The 20,953-nt window shown below is 42.4% G+C and overlaps 1 protein-coding gene across 1 annotated transcript; it reads left to right on the plus strand.

Moving 5' to 3' along the window:
• Positions 1 to 9,476: 9,476 nt before the first annotated feature.
• On the plus strand, positions 9,477 to 20,324 carry LOC107672996 (beta-2-glycoprotein 1-like). The gene is made up of 9 exons (XM_016466396.1): positions 9,477 to 9,548; positions 10,788 to 10,934; positions 11,067 to 11,258; positions 16,839 to 16,977; positions 17,070 to 17,146; positions 18,450 to 18,551; positions 18,685 to 18,762; positions 19,202 to 19,399; positions 19,487 to 20,324. The coding sequence occupies exons 1-9, from the start codon at positions 9,482 to 9,484 to the stop codon at positions 19,567 to 19,569; spliced, it is 1,083 nt and encodes a 360-aa protein (XP_016321882.1). The 5' UTR covers positions 9,477 to 9,481; the 3' UTR covers positions 19,570 to 20,324.
• The last annotated feature ends 629 nt before the right edge of the window (positions 20,325 to 20,953 follow it).

Below are 20,953 nucleotides of genomic sequence, written 5' to 3' on the forward strand. Positions count from 1 at the left end.
TCTCGCGCTGCGCCGCCGCGGTCTGCGGACTGAAAAAGAACATGCTGAAAGACGGGGAGGAGCCGAAGTCTGACGCCGATTTCATGTGAAATTTAAAGGGGACTGAGGCGATCACGAATTCGTGTACAGTTTATGGAGCTAATCGCAAAATTTTAGGGGGGCCGAGTAGTCCGCTATAGCCCCCCTAAAAATGGCCTAGCGACGCCCATGGATTCGGACGTGCCTTGATGCCTTCCTGCCTTGGAATGCTGCCACCGAAGGCAGCATTTTAGAGTTTTTGGACACAGCGTCAAGTCAACTTTATGGTAATGAGCTATGACATGGTTCGGCGGCAACCAATCGGAGTGTAGAAGTCCTCCGCTTGAGAGGATTCCAGAGAACGCAGTCCTGTAAACTTTGGTTCCGACCACATTAGTTCCCGAGTATTTTCACACTAGAACGCTTGTTTTTCAGCGGGAATGCAATTCATTTGCTCAAAACAACACCAATTACATTTAGGCTACACTTCAACCAGGACCGTTTGTAATGTAGGCTGCGCACAAATTAATGTTAATGTTAATTAAAGACCAAGGCTAGTAAACATCTCCTATAAACTGCATGTTGAAATCAGGCTAGCACTTAACCATGAACCATTTTTTTTTTTTTCACATCAGAGCGTCCACGAATCTTTGGCGGGGCATTGTTGGCAGGGCGGCCAGAGCGAATTTTGACGCTCTTGCCAGTGGCGGTGTGAACACACGGTAACACGAGGAAAACTCCCGCGGCGAGTAGAACGGCTTTTCAGTTGATGAAGAGCGCTTCTAGATCAGGACAGCACATGTTCTTCAACGCTGTTACATCTGTACATGTACACCACATTTTGTTAATGTAAATGGCCTACCGCCACGCAATTTCCCTGTTGATTCTGCGTCGCAATTGATGGATTTCGTGCCTGTAATCAATCAGGCAAAACAGCTCAAGTGATTTATCATATTACACAAACTATGCATTGTTTTAACACCGTTGCAGTTAATGCTTTACTGCTTAACACCGAAACTTCATTTCCTTTTCAAAATAAACCGTTAAACAAGTTGCAATTTGAGGAGCATGCACTAATATTTTCAGTTCCATTCATTTGCGCATTGCCTCAAGGACACGCCACCATAGGGGAACTAATGAATATTCATGTAAACTCCACCCTCTGGAACAGCTTTTCACAGGAACTGAATATTACACAACACCGGCAGATGTAACACACAGTCCAAAATGGCGTCATTCAGCCAGGTTTCCGTGAAACACACAGCAGCAGAGTTTGAAAAGTCCTTATTTATTCGGGAGAGCAGAAGAAGTTTATCCATTTTGTTGGGTAGAGAGCGGAGATTCGCCCACACTTGCACATCTTAGGGGCCGTTCACATATTGTATCTTTTGCGAGCTCAAGTTCGTTATTTCAAATGTAGATGCGCTGCAAGCACGCACAAATAGAGAGTGACACGGTCGCGACACGCATGCAATAAACCTGTAATAAGGACTGTAAAAAGATGGACTAATGTAGCAGAGCGGGATTTACAAGCCTGCTTTGACTGCACTGATTGGAGTGTTTTTGAAGCTGCAGCCACCGATCTAGACGAGCTCACGGATTCTGAAACATCATACATCATGTTTCTGTGAAGATATGTGCATTCCTACCAGGACTCATTTAACTTGCAACGACAAAACATGGTTCACTGCAAAACTCAGACAGCTCTGTCAGGCCAAAGATGATGCCTACAGGTAGGGCTGTGCAAAAAATTCAATGCGATTTTCATGCGCATCTCGTCAGTAAAGCCGCTTCTGGTGATTAGTAGTAAATCTCCAGCACGTGCTTTCAGACAAGCTATACAAAATCGCGTTCAAAATCGGCAATGAATCGCCTGCGGTTTTGAACGTGATTTTGTGTAGCTTGTCACTGATCTACGGCTCTGTGTAGTAAAGGCACATTCCATTTGTATGTCCTGGAACGAAGCTATGTGAGTTCAAGGTTATAGAGCCGTTGAGGCCATAATGCAGTGAGCAAAGACTCTGTACTTCAGAAAATAAACATACAAGGCTCAGCAACCATGACAATAGTGAGATCTATAGAGATGAATGTGCAGGCAGCAACGGTGCCATCATACTCTGATGTAAGAGTCTATCGGACCAAGTGGAAACCTGCACCATGAGCAAGGGGGCAGAGCCTCCTATTGCTGCAGTTGAATAGCATGCACAATGGCTAAGTAATAGCAGTCGTAACAATATAAATCTTACCTCGCCTAGCTTTCCTGAACTGAAAAGACCCGAGAAGCTAGTGAAGAAACGTCCAAATTATAAAGTTTGGCGAAGGTGTTATGCGAGGCCCATCCTGCAGTCGATCAGATTTCCTCAAAAGATATACTCCTTGCCCAGGCACAGGTGTCACATGAACTGCTCCGAGATTTATAAGTTGCAGATCCAAGTGCAGCGTTTATTGAAAACAGGGCAAAATCCAAGTACATGGTCCAAGAACAGGCAGAAGGTCAAAACCAGTAAGTCCAAAAGATAAACAACTCCAGAGGGCAAGGCAAAAGGATAATCCACAAAACAAGCAAGAGATCCAAAAACCATGAAACATAAACAAGACCGAAAGAACTCAGAAGGCAGTGTAACAATGTAAAACCTCAATGACAATGGTAGAGACAGACACAGCTTATATAGGCAGGACCCTAATGATCCAAATGGATGCAGGTGCAAGCAATCATCTCACATGAGACAGCAATGTATTCTGGCAAATGGAGTTTGTAACAGAATGTCCGTGAAGGGAGAAGTGCCCTCTAGTGTCTAAAAAAGGCACACCAGCTGGATACTATGACACCAGGAGGAAGCGATGCTTCTCGTGGAGTGGGCGCATACCCCTATGGGTCAAACTGTATCCTGTGCGCCATAAGCCAAGGCTATCGCGTCCATGACCCAATGGGATGGACCCTTTTCACATTTCTGGGTTTCACAGCAGCGGAAGACGTCATAGTTGGGTTAACTTGAAGAGCAGTTAATGGGAGAGTACCACAAATATATTTTTTTGCATTCCCATTTGCTCAAATAGCAAAAGAAAAACTCCACGATAGTGTTTTCGTGACTTTCAAATTAAGGAAAAAAATTGAGAGAGACTGATAACGGCAGTCAGAAGAGAGCACGATGTCAAATTTACTGTCCCTCCCTAGGGATGCACCGATACCACTTTTTCCAGTACTCGCCCGATCCGATACTTTTATTTTTGTTACTTGCCGATACCGAGTACCGATACCGATATTTTCGCGCACATCAGCTATACAGGCGTTAATACTGAATGTTTAACATTATATTGATTGCATACATATACGTAGTAGACATCCTTAACTCCTTTCTGCTGTCTGTTGTTCTGTTGTTAGTGTTTCTTTGTTTGAATATGGCGCTTATCACATGCTGTGTGGTATTGGCGTTTGGTATCGGGGCATTTTAACGAGTACGAGTACAGGAGCTCAGTATCGGGCCCGATACCGATACCAGTATCGGTATCGGTGCATCCCTATCCCTCCCATAGATGCTGCATTAGAAACACCCTCGCATTAGCGTTAACTGTTTTTTTGTAATTTGATGCAAAGTTGATATAATACAAAGAATAGTGTTATAAATGTACATACATTTAAAAAAATACAAATATGAAAAGCTTTCAAGGATTTACGATGCTGATGACCGTTAAACGCATCATCACAGTCTTGTGAAAAGGGTCCATAGCCTCTGTTTCGATACCTCTGTTTTCGATAGTGCGACTGCTGTAACACACAAAGAGCTGTTCTGAGAGTCTGAGATTCCTGGTGCGCTTGACATAGATGCGAAGAGCGTGTACAGGGCAAAGCTGCTGCGGAGGGGGGTTTTCCCCATCCACAGGCTCGCTCTGGGTGAAAGCTGAGAGGGTTATCACTTGATTTCTGAACTGTGTTGAAAGCACTTTAGGCTTTTTAGCCTTTCTGTGGCTTAAGAACGACTTTACAGTCATTAACATCAAAGCACAGGCAGGATTCTTTGACTGAGAGAGCATGTATATCCCCAATTCATTTGATAGAACCGAGTGCAAGCAGGAGCACTGTCTTGAGAGAGAGGCTGATTGTAGTGGCTCAAAAGGGGGGCATGTCATGGCGTTCAGGACCAGAGTCAAGTCCCAAGCAGGGATCATGGTCGGGCGAGGAGGGTTGAGCCGCCTCGTGTAGTGGAGAAATGTAATCACTAAATCGTTCTTGCCAACTGACTGCCTGTCAATACCATTATGAAAGACTGAAATTGCAGCTATGTATACTTTGAGCACAGAGGGCGCGCGGCCGTCATCTAGGCGTTCTTGTAAAAAGGACAGAATGAATGAGATTGAGCAGGTCGCTGGATTTATATTCTTTGAGTTGCACCAATTCGTGCAAACCTACCGTTTATGAGCATACAGGCGCCTGGTGGACGGGGCTCTCGCTTCAGAAATGGTTCTCATCACTTGCTGAGGTGATGATGCTGAAGAGGGCAGGCTCCATTGAGCGGCCAAACATGCAAGTCCCATAGCGCCAGATTGGGGTGCCAGATTGAGCCGTTTACCTGGGAGAGGAGGTCCCTTCTCAGAGGAATAGGCCAAGGAGGGCTCAGTAACATTTTGAGAAGGTCCAGGAACCAGGGCTGGGTGGGCCATTTCGGGGCAGCTAGCAGAACTGGTTCCTTCTCCTGTCTGATTCTGCACAGTACCTGATGTAGGATGTTTACTGGGGGAAAAGCATACTTGTGAGCTCTCAGCCAAGAGTGGGCAAGCGCGTCCACTCCTAGAGTGGAGGGCTCAGTCATGGAAAAAATTCCTGTACAATGAGTGTCCTCTGCTGATGCGAAAAGGTCCATCTCCGCTTGTCCGAATACTTTCCCGATCATTTCCACGGTCTGGGGGTGGAATCTCCATTCCCCCTGAGTCACTCTTTGCCTTGATAACATGTCCGCCCCGCAGTTCAGGTGGCCCGGGGGACATGGACAGCACAAATCGACAAGAGATGCTGATCAGCCCATAACAACAGGCTTGTCACGAGCGAGAGCGGATGCCTCCTTGGTGATTTATATACGCTACCACTGACATGTTGTCCGTGCAAATGAGAACATGTGTGTGATGAACTTGAGCATAAAAACTCTCGAGCGCCAGGTGAACTGCTTTGAGCTCCAGGCATTTTATGTGCCATTTTTTCTCCTTGGCTGTCCAAATGCCGGACACTGGGTGGCCGTCGCCGAGGGCTCCCCAGCCAGTGCACGAAGCATCTGTCGTGATAACTTTCCTCTCGAAAATCTGACCAAGTGTGACACCTTGTGTGTAGAGAGCTGTATCCATCCAAGGGTTCAGGGTCTCTAAACATCTGTGTGTCATTAATATACATGTTGAACCGTCTTCAGCCATAGTTGAAATGGCCGCATCTGAAGCAGTGCCAAGTGGCACACTGCTGAGGCAGCTGACATCAGCCCCAGTGCTCTCTGAAAGCATGTCGGGGAGCGTGACTGGCCTTCTTTGAACACCGCTAGCGAATTCATGATGGCTCTCGAGCGCTTTGGAAGCAGGTGGGCTCGAATGGAGATAGAATCCAGACTCAGACTCTCCATGGGTATTTCTGCTCTTAAAACTGGAGCATTTGAGGCTTGAACTTCCGACGAACTTGCGTGCAAACTGAAACGTGTAGCCATTTATTATCGTGTTCAACACCCATTCTGATATACCTGGTAGTATTCTCCACACCTCCGTGAACTGTGAAAGAGGCTTTAGCATGACAGGATTCAACAGCTTGCTGCTGAGTGACAGGGGTCTATGAAAAACATGAGTGCATGTGACAGCGGGAAGAGGAGAGAAGCTCTTTTTGTTAAGTTGTTTGGTTTTTATAGCACAAACATGTGGAACAAACACAAAACGCCGATGCCACGAGTCCTTGGGATGCACCGAAGGCTCTGGCCAGGGCGGGGCTTTGGAGCTGTATCGGCTCATGGTTTACAAGAAGAGCGCTGAGCGGATGAGGAGCGCGAATGCACGGGAGGGGGCTGACGTGCATTTCAGCATGAAGTGTCGCCCTTGATTGCTTTTGTGCTTCGGAGAATCACTCTGGGAGGGATTCAGCTGATCTGGCAAAAAGCCCTGAGGGACTGATAGGGTCATTCAAAAGGATGGCCTTCTATGCATCCCTCATGTCCGTCAGTGTTAGCCATAGGTGCCTGTCCAGCACAACCAGGCTACCCATGGCACGACCGATAGACTGCGGCGTCATCTTAGTGGCTCGCAGGGCAAGATCAGTAGCGAACCAGGCTTCAGTATTCTAAGGAGAAAGGTGTTTCCTCTATGTGTCAGCAAAGCTGCACAGAACGTCGAGAGACATCTCGAAAGGGAACCAGCCAATGACCCTGCATCAGTGTGGAAAGGACTGAAAGACATCAACTACAAGACACCATCCCCCAACTGGCCAATGATTTGAATGAGTTTTATTTCAGGTTTGAAAAATCCTTACTCACACCCTACACCCATTCTGACCTTCTCTCCATGGATCTATTAACACCTCCAGCAACCCCTCTCTCCCCCTCCTGCACTTCAGGTCTGTGAAAAAGATGTGTCTCAGGTCTTCCTGAAACTGAAGAGAAAGAAAGCACCAGGCCCAGATGGTGTTACACCAGCCTGTCTAAAAACCTATGCTGACCAATTGGCCCACATCTTTTCACAGATCTTCAACAGATCACTGGAGCTGTATGAAGTTCCTGCCTGCTTCAAACACTCCACCATCATCCCCACCCCAAAATTATAGGATTAAATGATTATAGACCTGTGGCTTTAACATCTATGTTCATGAAGTCATTTGAAAGACTGGTGCTGGCCCACCTGAAGGACATCACTGGACCCTTGCTGGACCCCATGCAGTTTGCTCACAAACATGGGACTGCATTATTTCCTACAACATCTGGACAGACCATGGACTTATGTGAGGATCCTGTTTGTGGACTTCAACACTGTCATCCCAAACCTCCTTCTGTCCAAATGAACTCAGCTCTCTGTGCCCACCTCCGTCTGTTAGTGGATCACCAGCTTCCTGACAGACAGGCAGCAGCTTGTAAGGCTGGGAAAATTCTCATCCAGCACCCGCGCCATCAGCACTGGTGCCCCCCAAGGATGTGTTCTCTCCCCACTACTCTTCTCCCTGTACACCAACGATTGCACCTCTAAAGACCCCTCTGTCAAGCTCTTGAAGTTCGCAGATGACACCACACTTATCGGCCTCATCCAGCACAGAGACGAGTCTGCTTACCGAAAGGAGGTTAAAGAGCTGACTGTCTGGTGCAGTTATAACATCCTGGAGCTGAACACGCTCAAAACAGTGGAGATGCGAGTCGACTTCAGGAGGAACCCCCCTGCACTCCCCCCACTCACCATCATTGCCATTCAAGTTCCTGGGCGCCACCATCTCTCAGGACCTGAAGTGGGAGTTCCACATAGACTCCATTGTCAAGAAGGCCCAGCAGAGGCTGTACTTCCTTTGCCAGATGAGGAAGTTCAACCTGCCACAGAAGCTGCTGATACAGTTTTACTCTGCAGTCATTGAATCCGTCCTCTGCACTTCTATAACTGTCTGGTTTAGCTCAGCTCAGCTATCAGATCAGACCTTAGAAGATTGCAGCGGATAGTCCAAACTGCTGAGCGAATCACTAACCCTCCCCACTCTCCAAGAACTGCACTCATCCAGAGTGAGTAAAAGAGCTGGCAAAATCATTCTGGACCCCTCACACCCAGCCCACTTCCTCTTTGAACTGTTGCCATCTGGTCAGCGCTACAGAGCACTGAGCACCAGAACAGCCAGGCATAAGAATAGTTTCTTCCCTCAGTCAGTCCATCTCATGAACAGTTAACTTGGCAATAAACGTGTAATACACAACACTACTTATACATTTATTTATTTAACAAACATACCTCTTTTTACATTTCCTTGCAATTGTACATAGGCCTAACACATCTGTACACACAAATATATTGTCTACTTTGTAGGTCACATAAAGTAATTAATTGGGTAGAAATGTCTATATATATGTAAAAACAAAAAAAAAATTGTAAAAACTCTTTAATCAGACTTAAAAAGTCATGTAAATTCATCTGAAATAAAAAGTGTAAATCCTGAAGAATGTTCAGATATTGAAACCTCCAGAATTAAAGAATTTAATCATTTTAATTATTTATTATTATTCGTTTATTTGATTATTTTAGCTAATTTTTATTAATATTTATATAAATATTTAATTGATTAAACTAATTTAAATCGCCACTCCTAGTTTGGAAGTTTGACAGTGAGTTGAAGTACCAAAAATTGGGGGCCTTCAAAAATCGTTGTTGACAATGGCAGACCTCACAGTTAGACTGTTTGAGAACCACTGCTCTCAAATCCATTGTATGGGTATCTGAAAAATCATATTGTGTACTCAAGGAAGGTCAACTAATATTTCAAGTGCCACAAAACCATTTTCCTGTGATGAGTTACATTAGGAAGTCTTTAGACAGAGAGCTTAGGAGATATTGCATGAAATCATGGGTCCCTTTTTGTTTGTTTTACAAAGAACTCTTTTCTGAAAAGGTGCCCCCCCTCCCCACACACATTTTTACAGTCTAGTTTATTGTCCAGGTGTATAAGCACCTGTAGACCTGTATCATCTCAGTGTCCTTACCCTGGACATGAAACCAGGAACAGAATGGGAAATCAACATACAGTACATTTATGAAGACCTCAGTGAGGTGTTTCCAAAGTGACCCCTCCTGTCTTCCAAAGGCAACACAGATTGTCTGATATGCTCTTCAAAGTACTTTCATTCTTAGTTTTGAGTTCACTCTTCCTCAGTTTATAGAAAATGAAGAGAGATATCTTGAGAGATAGGGTGAGATAAAGAGGTATGTTTCTCTCAATAAATGTGACATTCATCAAAAGGGTGAGATCTAGAAACAAATCTGTGAACGTAACTTGAATGTGTTTGTTTGTTGGTTTAGCTGGTTGCTCTGTGTGGAAGCGCGGTCACATTTATCTGTCAAAGTGTGTGTTTACTCTTGCTAAAGGAAGCAGGTTCCTTGCTGTAGGATGCTGAGTTTAAGTGTTGAGAAGAATCTGTATCAGGAGGGTCACTTTGCTACAGTATCCAACTTGGAATGGTCTGTGTGTATGTGGAGAAGAGTGTATCCATGAGGCCTGTCATTTGATGTGGGGGTGAGTGTTTGCGCTCATTTGGCATCAATGAAATTGGGTGAAAGGTCTTTTTTTCTGCGGAATTCTACCCAGCATTCAAAAAACTCAATACGATCCAGATGTGTGTGTTCTTGCATGTACGGCGACTTCACTCCTCCCTCGCCATCACACCATCACAAAACCCCCTCCTCCAGACTCTCCCCCATCTTTATATTCCCTCTCCTGTCTCGCTACCTCTTTCATAACCTCTGCTGTTAGTGTCAAGGAAAGATGGAGCGATCTCTGCTTGTGTCTCTTCTGTGTGTGTGGGCCCTCAGCAGCCTGTCTGCAGCATCAGGTGAGCGCGTTTGTGTGCATGGGTAACTGAGAGAAAATGAAAGAATTGATGAAGATTTGATAATGAATAATGAATGAATGACAGCTCATGTGATGGATCTTTGCCTTGTTGGACGAGTAAAAAATGTGGAGGCTCAGTATTTATGAATTTTATTTTTTTATGTAAAGAAAATATGATCATTTGTATTTCATTTAAAAATGCATTATGGTCTCCATTTCATTACTTATAAAATTTCTGTTCACCCCCCCAAAAAAAAACTACAATTACAAATAAATAAAAATTAGTTTGTGTTACACAAAGAACTGTTAAGTTTTGGAATGACATAAGTGTAAGTAAATGGTGACAGAATTTTCATTTTTGAGTATACTGTCCCTTTAAAATCTGTGTTCGATGTGTGATTTTGTCATTTACTACTACCATCCTCTCCCTTTCACATATTGCCTTGAGAATCTATTTCTTAGAGCTAGTTTTCCATGAAATTTGGAATGCACACACATACATATGCAGTGGATCATTTTCTGTTTCAGTTCAAAATCATTATCATAATCAGCAATGCATAATTGCTCTTTCATTCTACTACCAACATTCTGTTCTATTATGAGCTTGTAACATTTAAATGTTACATCCTGTTTATGGGTGGGCTACATTTATCATTGACTGGTTTATGTGGATTTATTGTGTTAAACACCTGGTTCAGTTCAGAGAACAGTGTCTTGGACAGACAGCCAGACATTTAACAGCCTGCTATTTTATGGCACAGATTACATAAACTGTGTGATGTTGCTTGCATGTACACTACTGATCAAAAGTTAGGAATAATTCAGATTTTTTAAATGTTTTCGAAAGATGTATGCTCACCAATGCTGCATTAATTTGATTAAAAAATAAAACAGCGATAGTGTGATGTGTTGTTACAAATTAAAAGAAGGATCATGTAACACTGAAAACTGCAATAATGGCTGCTGGAAATTCAGCTTTGCCATCATAGGAATAAATTACATTGCAAAATATATTCAAATATGAAACCATTATTTTAAATGGTAAATTGTATTGTATTTTTACGGTATCAAATAAATGCAGCTTTGGTGACCATACGAGATTTATTTAAAAAATATCTTAAAAATCTTAATTATTACAAACTTTTGACTGGTAGTGTATGTGTGTCAGCCCACTTGTATGTGAAACGGATGTGTGCATTTCTGCACATTTTTTATGTTTCTGTGCATGCTTATCTTAAAGTGGATGCAACAGAACAGTGTCCAGAGAGAATACTGGGTAATGAGAGAAGACAAACCTGCCCAAAAAAGTGTCAGCAAGATAAAGACTGTGGAAACAAACGTCAGTGTCTCTGTGATGGCCAGTGCGTACTCAGCTGTGTGGCCCCAGGTCAGAGTTAGAAACCACATGATGCATCTAAACACACTATTACGAAACTTCAAAAGCAAATAAACCAACAAGATGACTAATGATATTAAAGGCAATGTTCAAAGTTTTCATGTCATTCTTCTCTGTGAACAGGTCGTACGTGTCCATGGCCTCTCCCACCTGGAAAAAATTTTGATTTAGCTCTCCTTTCCCCTTCACCCTCTTTCTCCGCTCTGCTTGAGGTCTGCTGTAAGCCTGGGTTCACCATGCGGAATGAGCTGGACACTACAATACGCCGTTGCCAAGGTGACCGGCAGTGGAGTGGAGATGAACCTGTTTGTACAGGTAAGAAGGAGAAAACATTTAAACTGTTATGTATTGTTTTTTCTTCTTCAGTTCTTTTTACTGTTTAGATAAGATGACACATCCTAAAACAAAAGAAAGCACAGAAATAGAACAAAAGGGACGTAACAGTTCTTGAGAACTATATCTATCTATCTATCTATCTGTCTATCTATCTATCTATGTATCTATCTATCATCTATCTGTCTGTCTGTCTGTCTGTCTTTCTGTCTGTTTGTCTATCTTTCTGTCTTTCTGTCTGTCTGTCTATCTGTTATTCTATCACTCAATCGTTCTGTCTTTGGAATATATATAATACATCTTAAAGTTTCTCTAATGGTTTTTGTTGCACATTAGGTTTAGCAAAGAACCCTCCTGTTATACTTAAATGCATTTTTCATTATAAAGGGATATGAACTCTCTATGTTTCTTTGGAGATCAGGAAAAACGTCTTGTTATTGGATTGTAGGTCTGTATAGGTATAAACTATAACAGAGGAAAACTGATGCCCTCCTGGGTTCTTTAAATCACTGGAACATAGATTGTTTCCTAAATAACCATAAAACCTAAAACTGTTCTACTATGGCCATATTTTCAACTAGAGGTCTGCAGAAGGTCTTGCAGGTGGTCCTAAAACAGATACATATATGAAATAAATAGGATTATAAACATAAAAATGGCTCAGAGAATTATAGAAGGTGATATTTTTTGATATATTAGTGAACATTACTATAGTGTAACCAAGAAAATTTAGGATTTCTATATTGAAGGTCCTTGGGTTGGTTCAGAGTCTAGATGGGGATCTCTGGGTCTGTAACATTTAAAAATCTGATATTGCATAAATACACATTAAAAATGGAACATGACATGAAAACATCAGTCCTGTTGCCCTCATCTTGTTTGTAAACTATGCAGTTAATGTCAATATTGTGCAATTCAGGGGGAATGCCTTCATAGCAGCAATATTATGGTAGTGATATTGAGTGCTACCGACCATGAATGCAGGAAAAAATGAGAAATATGTGTCAGTGTCTGCATAATAATGTTTTTTTTTTGGTTGCATGAGTAATAAAAGCTTAGAGCTTGTGGACCTGGGTCACCACTTGTGCCTGAGCTTTGGGGTTTTAGTCTTTAGACTCCAGCTCTGTGGAGAGGAGGTGTGAATCGGCAGAGCTGCAGGCTGCAGCATTCCCAGTATCACCCCCTCTGTAACACATGCATACATTCACACACACATTTCCTGGAGTAACATGAGAGGTATTTCTAGGAATGAGCTGTCAAAAGAGCAGAAGTGTGGGCGTTTGGGGTCTGTGAGAACCATCATGCAGTGCTCTGTTATCTGCAGATCAGTGACATGGAATATTTAACAAGCAGAGACAGGCATGTAGATACGCTGGATTCACACACAAAGTTCAAGCGCATTCAAAGCTGAATTGATGTACAACAGAAATTTGGTATGTATACATGTTGACTGTGTGATTTCCTCCCCCTTCATTAATCAGTCATCTTCACAAAAGGGGGAGAGATTTGATACATAACTGCATGAGTCAACTGCTCAAGAGGGAATGTGAGAACAGCTTGTTCCAGATGGATTTTTTTTCTGATAAAACTCAAAATGAAGCCGCACATTCTGTCCATCCATCATTTGGGTACCCGCTCAGCCACACGTTGACCTGTGAATCCATTCCCTACATATCCATCTGTCCATTCACCCAGCCATGTATTTGTACTAACGCTACCTCATCTAATGCAGTAGATAAAAGCTCCAGGCCAATATCCACAGGGTCATCCATTTGAATTCCTGTCACGACCATGTACCAAAATCCAGGGAGGCTGAATAACGGAGGGCTTTTAGTTGTAATATCTCTGCTCTTAAGGCCCATTCACACCAAGAACGATAACTGTAAAGATTACTGTATTAGTGTCCAATGGACAATAACGTTCTGTTTATTTTAAAAGTGTGCTGCAGTTTTATCATCTTTTGTCATCACCTCATGCTCTTTAAAATGGGGTAGATTCAGACTGGCTGTCAATGTTTTTATCATTCATCAAGTTCTGAAAGTGATTCCAACAATATTTTTTTTCTGTGTTGTTATGCAGCCCTCTACGGACACCTTGGCAATTGAATCGCCATTGGCGAGTACATTTTTAGGTACAGAAATTGAATAAAGTAATCAAATGAAAAACTACATTGCATATTTGACTGTATAAATAAAAAGTTATTCTTTATTAAAGTTACAAAAGTTATTCAATCAAGAGCAGTGAGTGATTTCCGTGTTGTTGCACCAAGAACCGTTGCACCCCTAGTTTAACTTGAATCGCACCATCACACCATCACCACCAATGCATACAGGGCAGGAGTTAGATGTGATGTCAGTGACTGCCTCTGATTCGCTTTTTGGAGCTACTCCAGTAATGTCTGGAGCTGAAAAAAATTTGCCTGCAGATAAATCACTTTGTCTGCAGATAAATCACTCTGGCAGTGAGACCGTGTCTAAGAAGTCAGGTGGGTCATCTTCAGTTGTTGCATCACTGGAAAGAACACTAAAAGCGATGCTTGCCCGCATCAATCTGGATCCCTCTCAGACAACAGTAAGTTCTGAGAACGTTTTTTTTTTTTATGTTGCGAACAGAGAACATGCTTTACCTTGCCCCAGTGCCAACACACATCTGTATTGGTGCCAGCATTACAAAACTCATCAAAGGCCACACGCCCTGATCAGTTGGCTCGCACTCTGGCTTTGACCCAGACATAGTGGGTCATTGACCTATAGAATCTAGTGTGACAGCACTCATTGTATCTCCTGATAAGGCACTTCACACTTTAGTGTGCAGACACACTGATGAGCTACTGTCCCGTGAATACAATTCTACAGCAAGCCTTGGCCATGTTTCCAATTCGTTGGCGCACATGCTTGTAACTTTACATTCCTCTCTGAGCGAAGCTTCTTCTGACCCATTAGTGACAGAACTAACTAAACTCTCTTTACAAGCAATGGGTGTTATTGCCAGTCACTGTGGCACCGCTTTAGGCACTCTCGTGCAAGCTCGAGGGGCAGGTTTGGTTGGCTCCATCTTCCAGGTGTGTCGAAACAATTTGAGACGACTGCCATTAGTCCCCTGTCGAATCTTTGGATCAGCTGCACAGGAAGCCTTGGACGGGCATGTATCGGTCTCTGAAACGGGGTCCTGTCATGTGGGGACAGCTTCTGGATCCATGCCACCTCCAACAGCCTCTGGTGGATGTTGGTGCGAGACCTGCATATAGACTTCCTCAGCAGTCACCTGGAGCGCTGGAGATCGATAACATCAAATCAGTGGCTGCTGACTACTCTTTCGAGAGGGTACCGTATACAGTTTCGCTGTTGACCCCCTGTTCATACTGGCATGAGTTCACGATCCATGCCAGGCAGAGGCACTTGCACACGAAGTCCAGATTTTGCTGCGCAAGGGTGCCATAAAGTTAGTCGACCCTCAAGTTCACTCCGGGGGATTCTTTTCCATTTATTTTCTGGTCACCAAGAAGGATGGCAGGTTTCGGCTGATCTTAGACTTGAAAAATCTGAATCACTTTCTAAAGTTCCTTCCGTTCTGGATGTTGTGCACAGCAGATGTGCTGCAGGCGGTTATGCCACAAGACTGGTTTGTGAAGATCGATTTAAAGGATGTCTATTTTTATGTTCGGATCGCTCTAGAACACAGGCGATTCCTTCGGTTTGCGTTCATGGGAATGGCATGCAGAAGCAATTGGGAAGTCGTGGCCTAATGGTTAGAGAGTCGGACTCGTAACCCAAAGGTTGCGGGTTCGAGTCTCATACCGGCAGGGATTGTAGGTGGGGGGAGTGAATGTACAGCACTCTCTCCCACCTTCAATACCACGACTGAGGTGCCCTTGAGCAAGGCACCGGACCCCCAACTGCTCCCCGGGCGCCGCAGCAAAAAAAATGGCTGCCCACTGCTCCGGGTGTGTGTTCACTGCTGTGTGTGTGCACTTTGGATGGGTTAAATGCAGAGCACTAATGTCACATGTCACACATGTCACTTCACTTCACTTCAATTTCTCCTCAGAGGAGTTCCATTGGGACCTCCAGCTGCTCGATGGGAGGTCGTCAGGGCAGATGCCAGTCTTTTTGGATGGGGTGGAGTCTGGCACTGAAGAGGAGTGAATGGCACTTGGAAGGGGGCTGCACACAGCGCACAAAAATGATCTAGAGTTGACAGCAGTGTTTCTTATCCTTCTTCATTTTCAGTCTGTTCTCAGGGGAAATATGTTCTGGTATACACAGCCAACAGGGTGACAGTTTTTTTATATCAATCATCAGGGAGGCACAAGATCACGGAGTGCACGTCAAGTGGCTTGCAAACTACTTGTCTGGGCTCAGACCAACCTGCTTTCCATCCAGGCATTGTATCCACCAGTCATGCCGCGGATGCTCTTTCACGTGGCAGGGTGTCACACGGAGATTGGACGCTACACCCAGAAGTGGTGCAGATGATATTGAGGACTTGTGGGACTGCAGCGGTAGTCGTGTTCACAGACAGTCTCAATCTCACTGCCCTCATTGGTTCTCCCTGAGGGATGAACCAGGATCTCGGGGTCTGGATGCATTAGCCCACAATTGGCCAGGCATGATACATATGCTTTCCCCCCGTTACCACTGATTTGGAGGAGTGTGTGAATCCAGTCATCGTCTGCTGTTAGTAGCTCCACATTGGCCTTCAGATTCTTCTCTCACTGACAGTAGCACAACCTTGTCGTCTGCCAAGCAGACCAGACCTACTGAGTCAGTTAGGAGGGAAAGTTTGGTACCCACATCCAGACCGATTGAAACTGTGGGTGTGGCCTCTGGGACCAACAGGCCTTTCTTGGAGTGTTCACAGAGGGCCAGGGACACTGTTTTGAATGTTTGTGCTGCGTCTACACAAAAGTTGTACACTTGTAAGTGGAAAGTGTTTTGTGACTGGTGTTCTAGCCGCAATGTTGATCCATTACACTGTTCAGTGGGATGCATTTTAGATTTTTTGCAGTATCTTTTGGTCGTTCAACTTCTATATTAAAGGTGTATGTGGCTGAGTTTAGTACTTCTTTGCTTGGGTCTGACAGGTCAATTGTTGTCTTCCTGAAATAAGCTAATCGTTTGTGTCCTCCACGTGGTGTCTGGAGTCCACACTGTTCAGTGGGATGCATTTTAGATTTTTTGCTGCATCTTTTGGAACTAATGTGGTGCCATTAGCGTGCTCATCAATCTGAGTTTAGTATTTGCTTGTGTCTGACAGGTTAATTGTTGCCTTCCTGATAGGAGCTAATAGTTTATTTCCTCCATGTGGTGTGCGGAGTCCGACGTGGGATTTGAATATTGTTCTCAAATCCTTCTGTCAGCCCCCATTTGAGCCAATATCAGACTCTTGACTCAGAAACTTTAAATTGAAAATTTTTTCCAAAACAATAAGAAACATGAATACAAAGAGTACAATTCTAAAAACTTTGCACATGTTTTCAACTAGATGTCTACCAAATCAACCAAGCATTTTAATGCATACTCAAGTCAAGAGATAAATAAGCTATTTTGATTTTTCCGTCAGCCTCCCCAGGAGGAGGTCTTGCAGCAGAGCCGGTTCTGGTGCCTGAGGTGTCCTGTTCTTTGCCTGATGATGATGATCTGCTCTCTGTGCAGGGCAATGCCACCGTTGGATCCACCATCCAGTACCAATGTGCACCTGGGTGAGACAGAATTGAAAAAACTGTGGCTGATATGAACAGAGTACCTAGTTTTATCATGCTAATCTACACACCTCACCCTCTTTCCCATACAGATCTGTGCTGATTGGAAATAGTGAGAATATCTGTCATGAGAACCAGATGTGGCAATACCCTCACCCCATCTGTCGCCGTAAGTATTTGTATGCATAGGCCTGTGTGTATGTGTGTGTGTGTGTGTGTGTGTGTGTGTCTCTCTACATGAACTCCTCCACATGGAAATGACTGAGACATTGATCCCGCTAAAAGGAAATAGCAAGTGTATTAGTATGTGCTTGAGGAAGATGTTGATCCAAACTGCTAAAGAGAACTCGGTTTATATGCTCTTGCACACCATGGAACAAAGTAATGAGAGAGAAATGAGAGGACAGCGGGAGAGAGAAGAGCAATGAAGACTGTGTGGGTTTGTGTGTAGGTGGATAGAGCACTATGTGTAAATGAATTTGTGAGTGTGCAGAGCTAGTGAAGCCGATGCGGGTTTGACTAATACATGCTGGGGCAATGCTGCCCCCTATTGGATCAACCTAGGCTTGTTTTAAATGCATATTCCGGATTCAGTACAAGTTAAAGGGATAGTTCGCCCAAAAATGAAAATTGTCATCATTTACCCATCCCTCAAGTTGTTCCAAACTTGTATGAATTTCTTCTGCTAAACATAAAAGAAGATATGAAGAATGTTGGTAACCGATGACGGTAGCCATTGAGTTCCATAGTATTTTTCCATAGGCTACTTACGGAGTCAGTGACTACTGTCTACTGTTTCATTACCAAACATGCTTCATAATATCTTCTTTTGTGTTTAACAGCAGAAAGAAATTCATTCAGGTGTGGAGCAACTTGTGGGTGAGTAAATGATGACAGAATTTTATTTTTGGGTAAACTATCCTTTTAAGCTCAGTCAAAATATAGGCATAAGATTGATTACCACAAAAATTTATTTCGACTGGTCCTTCCTTTTTATTTATTTATTTATAATTAAAATGTGCGTAACCCTGAGGCACATGAAGTGACGGCCAGTTTTTACACATTAAAATACTCACTGTTACAAAAGTCAAAAAGTTGTAAAATAAATATGTATGTTAACACGAATTTAGCGAAAATATTGTATTAACATTTTCTGGGTAAAGTTATATTCAATTTTTATAACTCCTTTGCTTTGACAACCTAGCCCCCTGTTAAAAATAAATAAATTAATTAAATGACTGTAAAAACTTTACAGCTCAAATAATACACATTAAAACAAAGCATTTTACAAAAGAATTATATTTCTGCTTTTAAAACATTAACACATTAAAATTATTTGCTACTCAAGTGCTGTCAGTTGATTCTGGGAATATTCCTTTATATTTATTTCTTAATAAGGTTTTTAAGGTTTCATTTTTAATTCTGTAGTAACTTACATGTGTATATAAGTGTGTGCATTTGTATGTTATCAGGTGTGGTTTGTCCTCCTCCTAAGGAAGTTGAACGTGGACATCTGGTGGCCGCCCAGAGACCTGAATATGAAGTTGGCGGTACAATCTATTACCTATGCAAAAATAATTTCTTGTTGGATGGACCAAATCAAGTGACTTGTCTACCTAATGGGACATGGAGTGCAGAGCCTGCCTGCCGGGGTAAATACAGCTGGCGAATATGAAGTTGGCGGTACAATCTATTACCTATGCAAAAATAATTTCTTGTTGGATGGACCAAATCAAGTGACTTGTCTACCTAATGGGACATGGAGTGCAGAGCCTGCCTGCCGGGGTAAATACAGCTGGCAACAAAACAATAGGCATTAAGTCATCATGACTGTGTTAAAGGTGTCATATGATGCTTTTTTAAAGATCATTATTTTGTGTATTTGGTGTAACAGAATATGTTGACATGCTTTTTAGAACGAGCCGTTTTAGGGGGGTGTGGCAGAGTCTTAACTTTGATAAAGAATATCTCTTTGGTTTTGAGACTTTAGTCTTTGCAACTTCAGGGATCTTATCTATGCACAATCAGCTTGTAACACTCCAAAGAGAAAGGAAAACTTGAAATCGCATCATATGACCCCTTTAAACATTTGCATTGAAAATTTAAGGTGTATAAATATAAGGTTTGGAATGTTTTGGTTTCCAGCCGTGAATCGTAAACCTCCTTTCCTTTTTGTCATGACAAATAGCATCATTCTCGTTTCTTCCCTTGTCTTTCCGATCAGTCCGCTGTCCAGTCCCTGCTCAACGCAGCAGGGTGATCGTGGGAGGAGTAAAGCGTTGGCCATATGATCTGACGGATGGAGTGGTTGCTCATGGAGAGAATGTGAAATTTTTTTGTAAACATCCAGAAAAACTGTGCAGCTTCACTGCCACAGAGGTCTGCGTGGATGGACAGCTCAAGCAACCTAGCTGCTATCTTGGTACATAATTCACACCACATTTATGCACATAATATAATAACATTACGCTTAAAAATAACCCTGCATTACCTTCGTCTCCCTCTTTAGACCCTACCTGGCTGCAGTTCAAGCTCTTTCCTCATCGTCTGGTTTCAGAGATTAATCCATGTGATCCTGCTGACCTTCAGTAAGCTCATCAAAATTTGACAACACATTTTGCATGTTGGCACACACAGCTCTCTCTCTTCAATCTGACACCATGACCTGGAGTCTGGATCAACATAAATTGCCTTATTAATGTGCCAACTAAATTTTTTTTGGACCGGATCCTAGTAGGATCTCACAGTTATGCCTCACTTAACTCTTCTCTTTTCTGTGTTGTATGTTGCATTGACAAAGTTACCTTAAACAGAAGTTGTTGTCATATCTGATAAACATCCTCATACTTGCTTGAGGTCTTGGTTTCCATAAGCTGCTCTCTTTTCTTGTGTTTTGTTGTCATACAAAGTGTAAAAGAAAGTGATTTTTGAGGCAGCATTGGTGTTTATCTTGTTATAATATTTTATTTCTTTGTTTATTTTGGCTAATATGTTTGTCAAACCCACAACCATGAATGCACAGGCTAAAGGTGAACTCTGAAATCATGCCATGTCTGATATCTCTCTAATTTGACTATTTCAAAAGCAGGTGCGTTTAGAGTTAACTGATCTTTGACTGGACTGCTTGATTGGATTACATAAAGAATAGAGTCTACTTGGGAATATTATAGCATAAAAGCCTTGCTGAATTATTGCTGTCATACGGATTCAGTTTTGCATTGTGTGAACTTCACAGTGAATCATCTTTGAATGTATTTTCCTCTTGTAATATCATGATTCTTCAATAAAGAATCTGGAATGTTTGTTGTCATTAACGACAATGATTTTATTTTACCTGGTTAGTCTGTATAAACGATTTCTGTAGCGTACAAAGAATTGTTTGAGTGCTGTATTCAGGGCCATTTCTAGCCAATTTGACGCCCTAGGCGAAATCCCTATTATATATAGATATATATATATATAATTATTTTCAGACATCAGTTGCTTGTCACATTCAAATTGGTTGTCATAGTAACGACACTAATTTGTGGAGATTCAGTGCATTGAGTTCCACAAATCTGAATGCATTATTTGTAAATTGACTAAGATAAACATTTTGCACAATTTAGTATCTGTAATATCATTGTGTTGCCACTAGATGCCTGTATAGCCCTATGTAACAATCCCTAGTGGCTAAGACATTGCACATAATTTACACATAAATCACACATAAATTAATTTTATTACATTTTGATTTGGATACTATATACTATACTACTACATATTGTTTAGATATTATCAATGGCTACTTTGTTGTCTTTATCTGTTTTTTGTTAAATTTTTTTGTTGTTTCTTGAAACATTGATTTAAAGTGTCAGTTATTGCATTATTATTTCAGTCAAACCTATAAAACCCCTTTTACATATAAAAGCTTTATCAGTGGCATAAAAGTAACCAATGCAGCTACTTAATCATTTGCTACTCGCTAACGCGTTAA

This window comes from Sinocyclocheilus anshuiensis, unplaced genomic scaffold (assembly GCF_001515605.1).
Source record: "Sinocyclocheilus anshuiensis isolate Anshui unplaced genomic scaffold, SAMN03320099.WGS_v1.1 scaffold248, whole genome shotgun sequence".
Classification (NCBI taxonomy): domain Eukaryota; kingdom Metazoa; phylum Chordata; class Actinopteri; order Cypriniformes; family Cyprinidae; genus Sinocyclocheilus; species Sinocyclocheilus anshuiensis.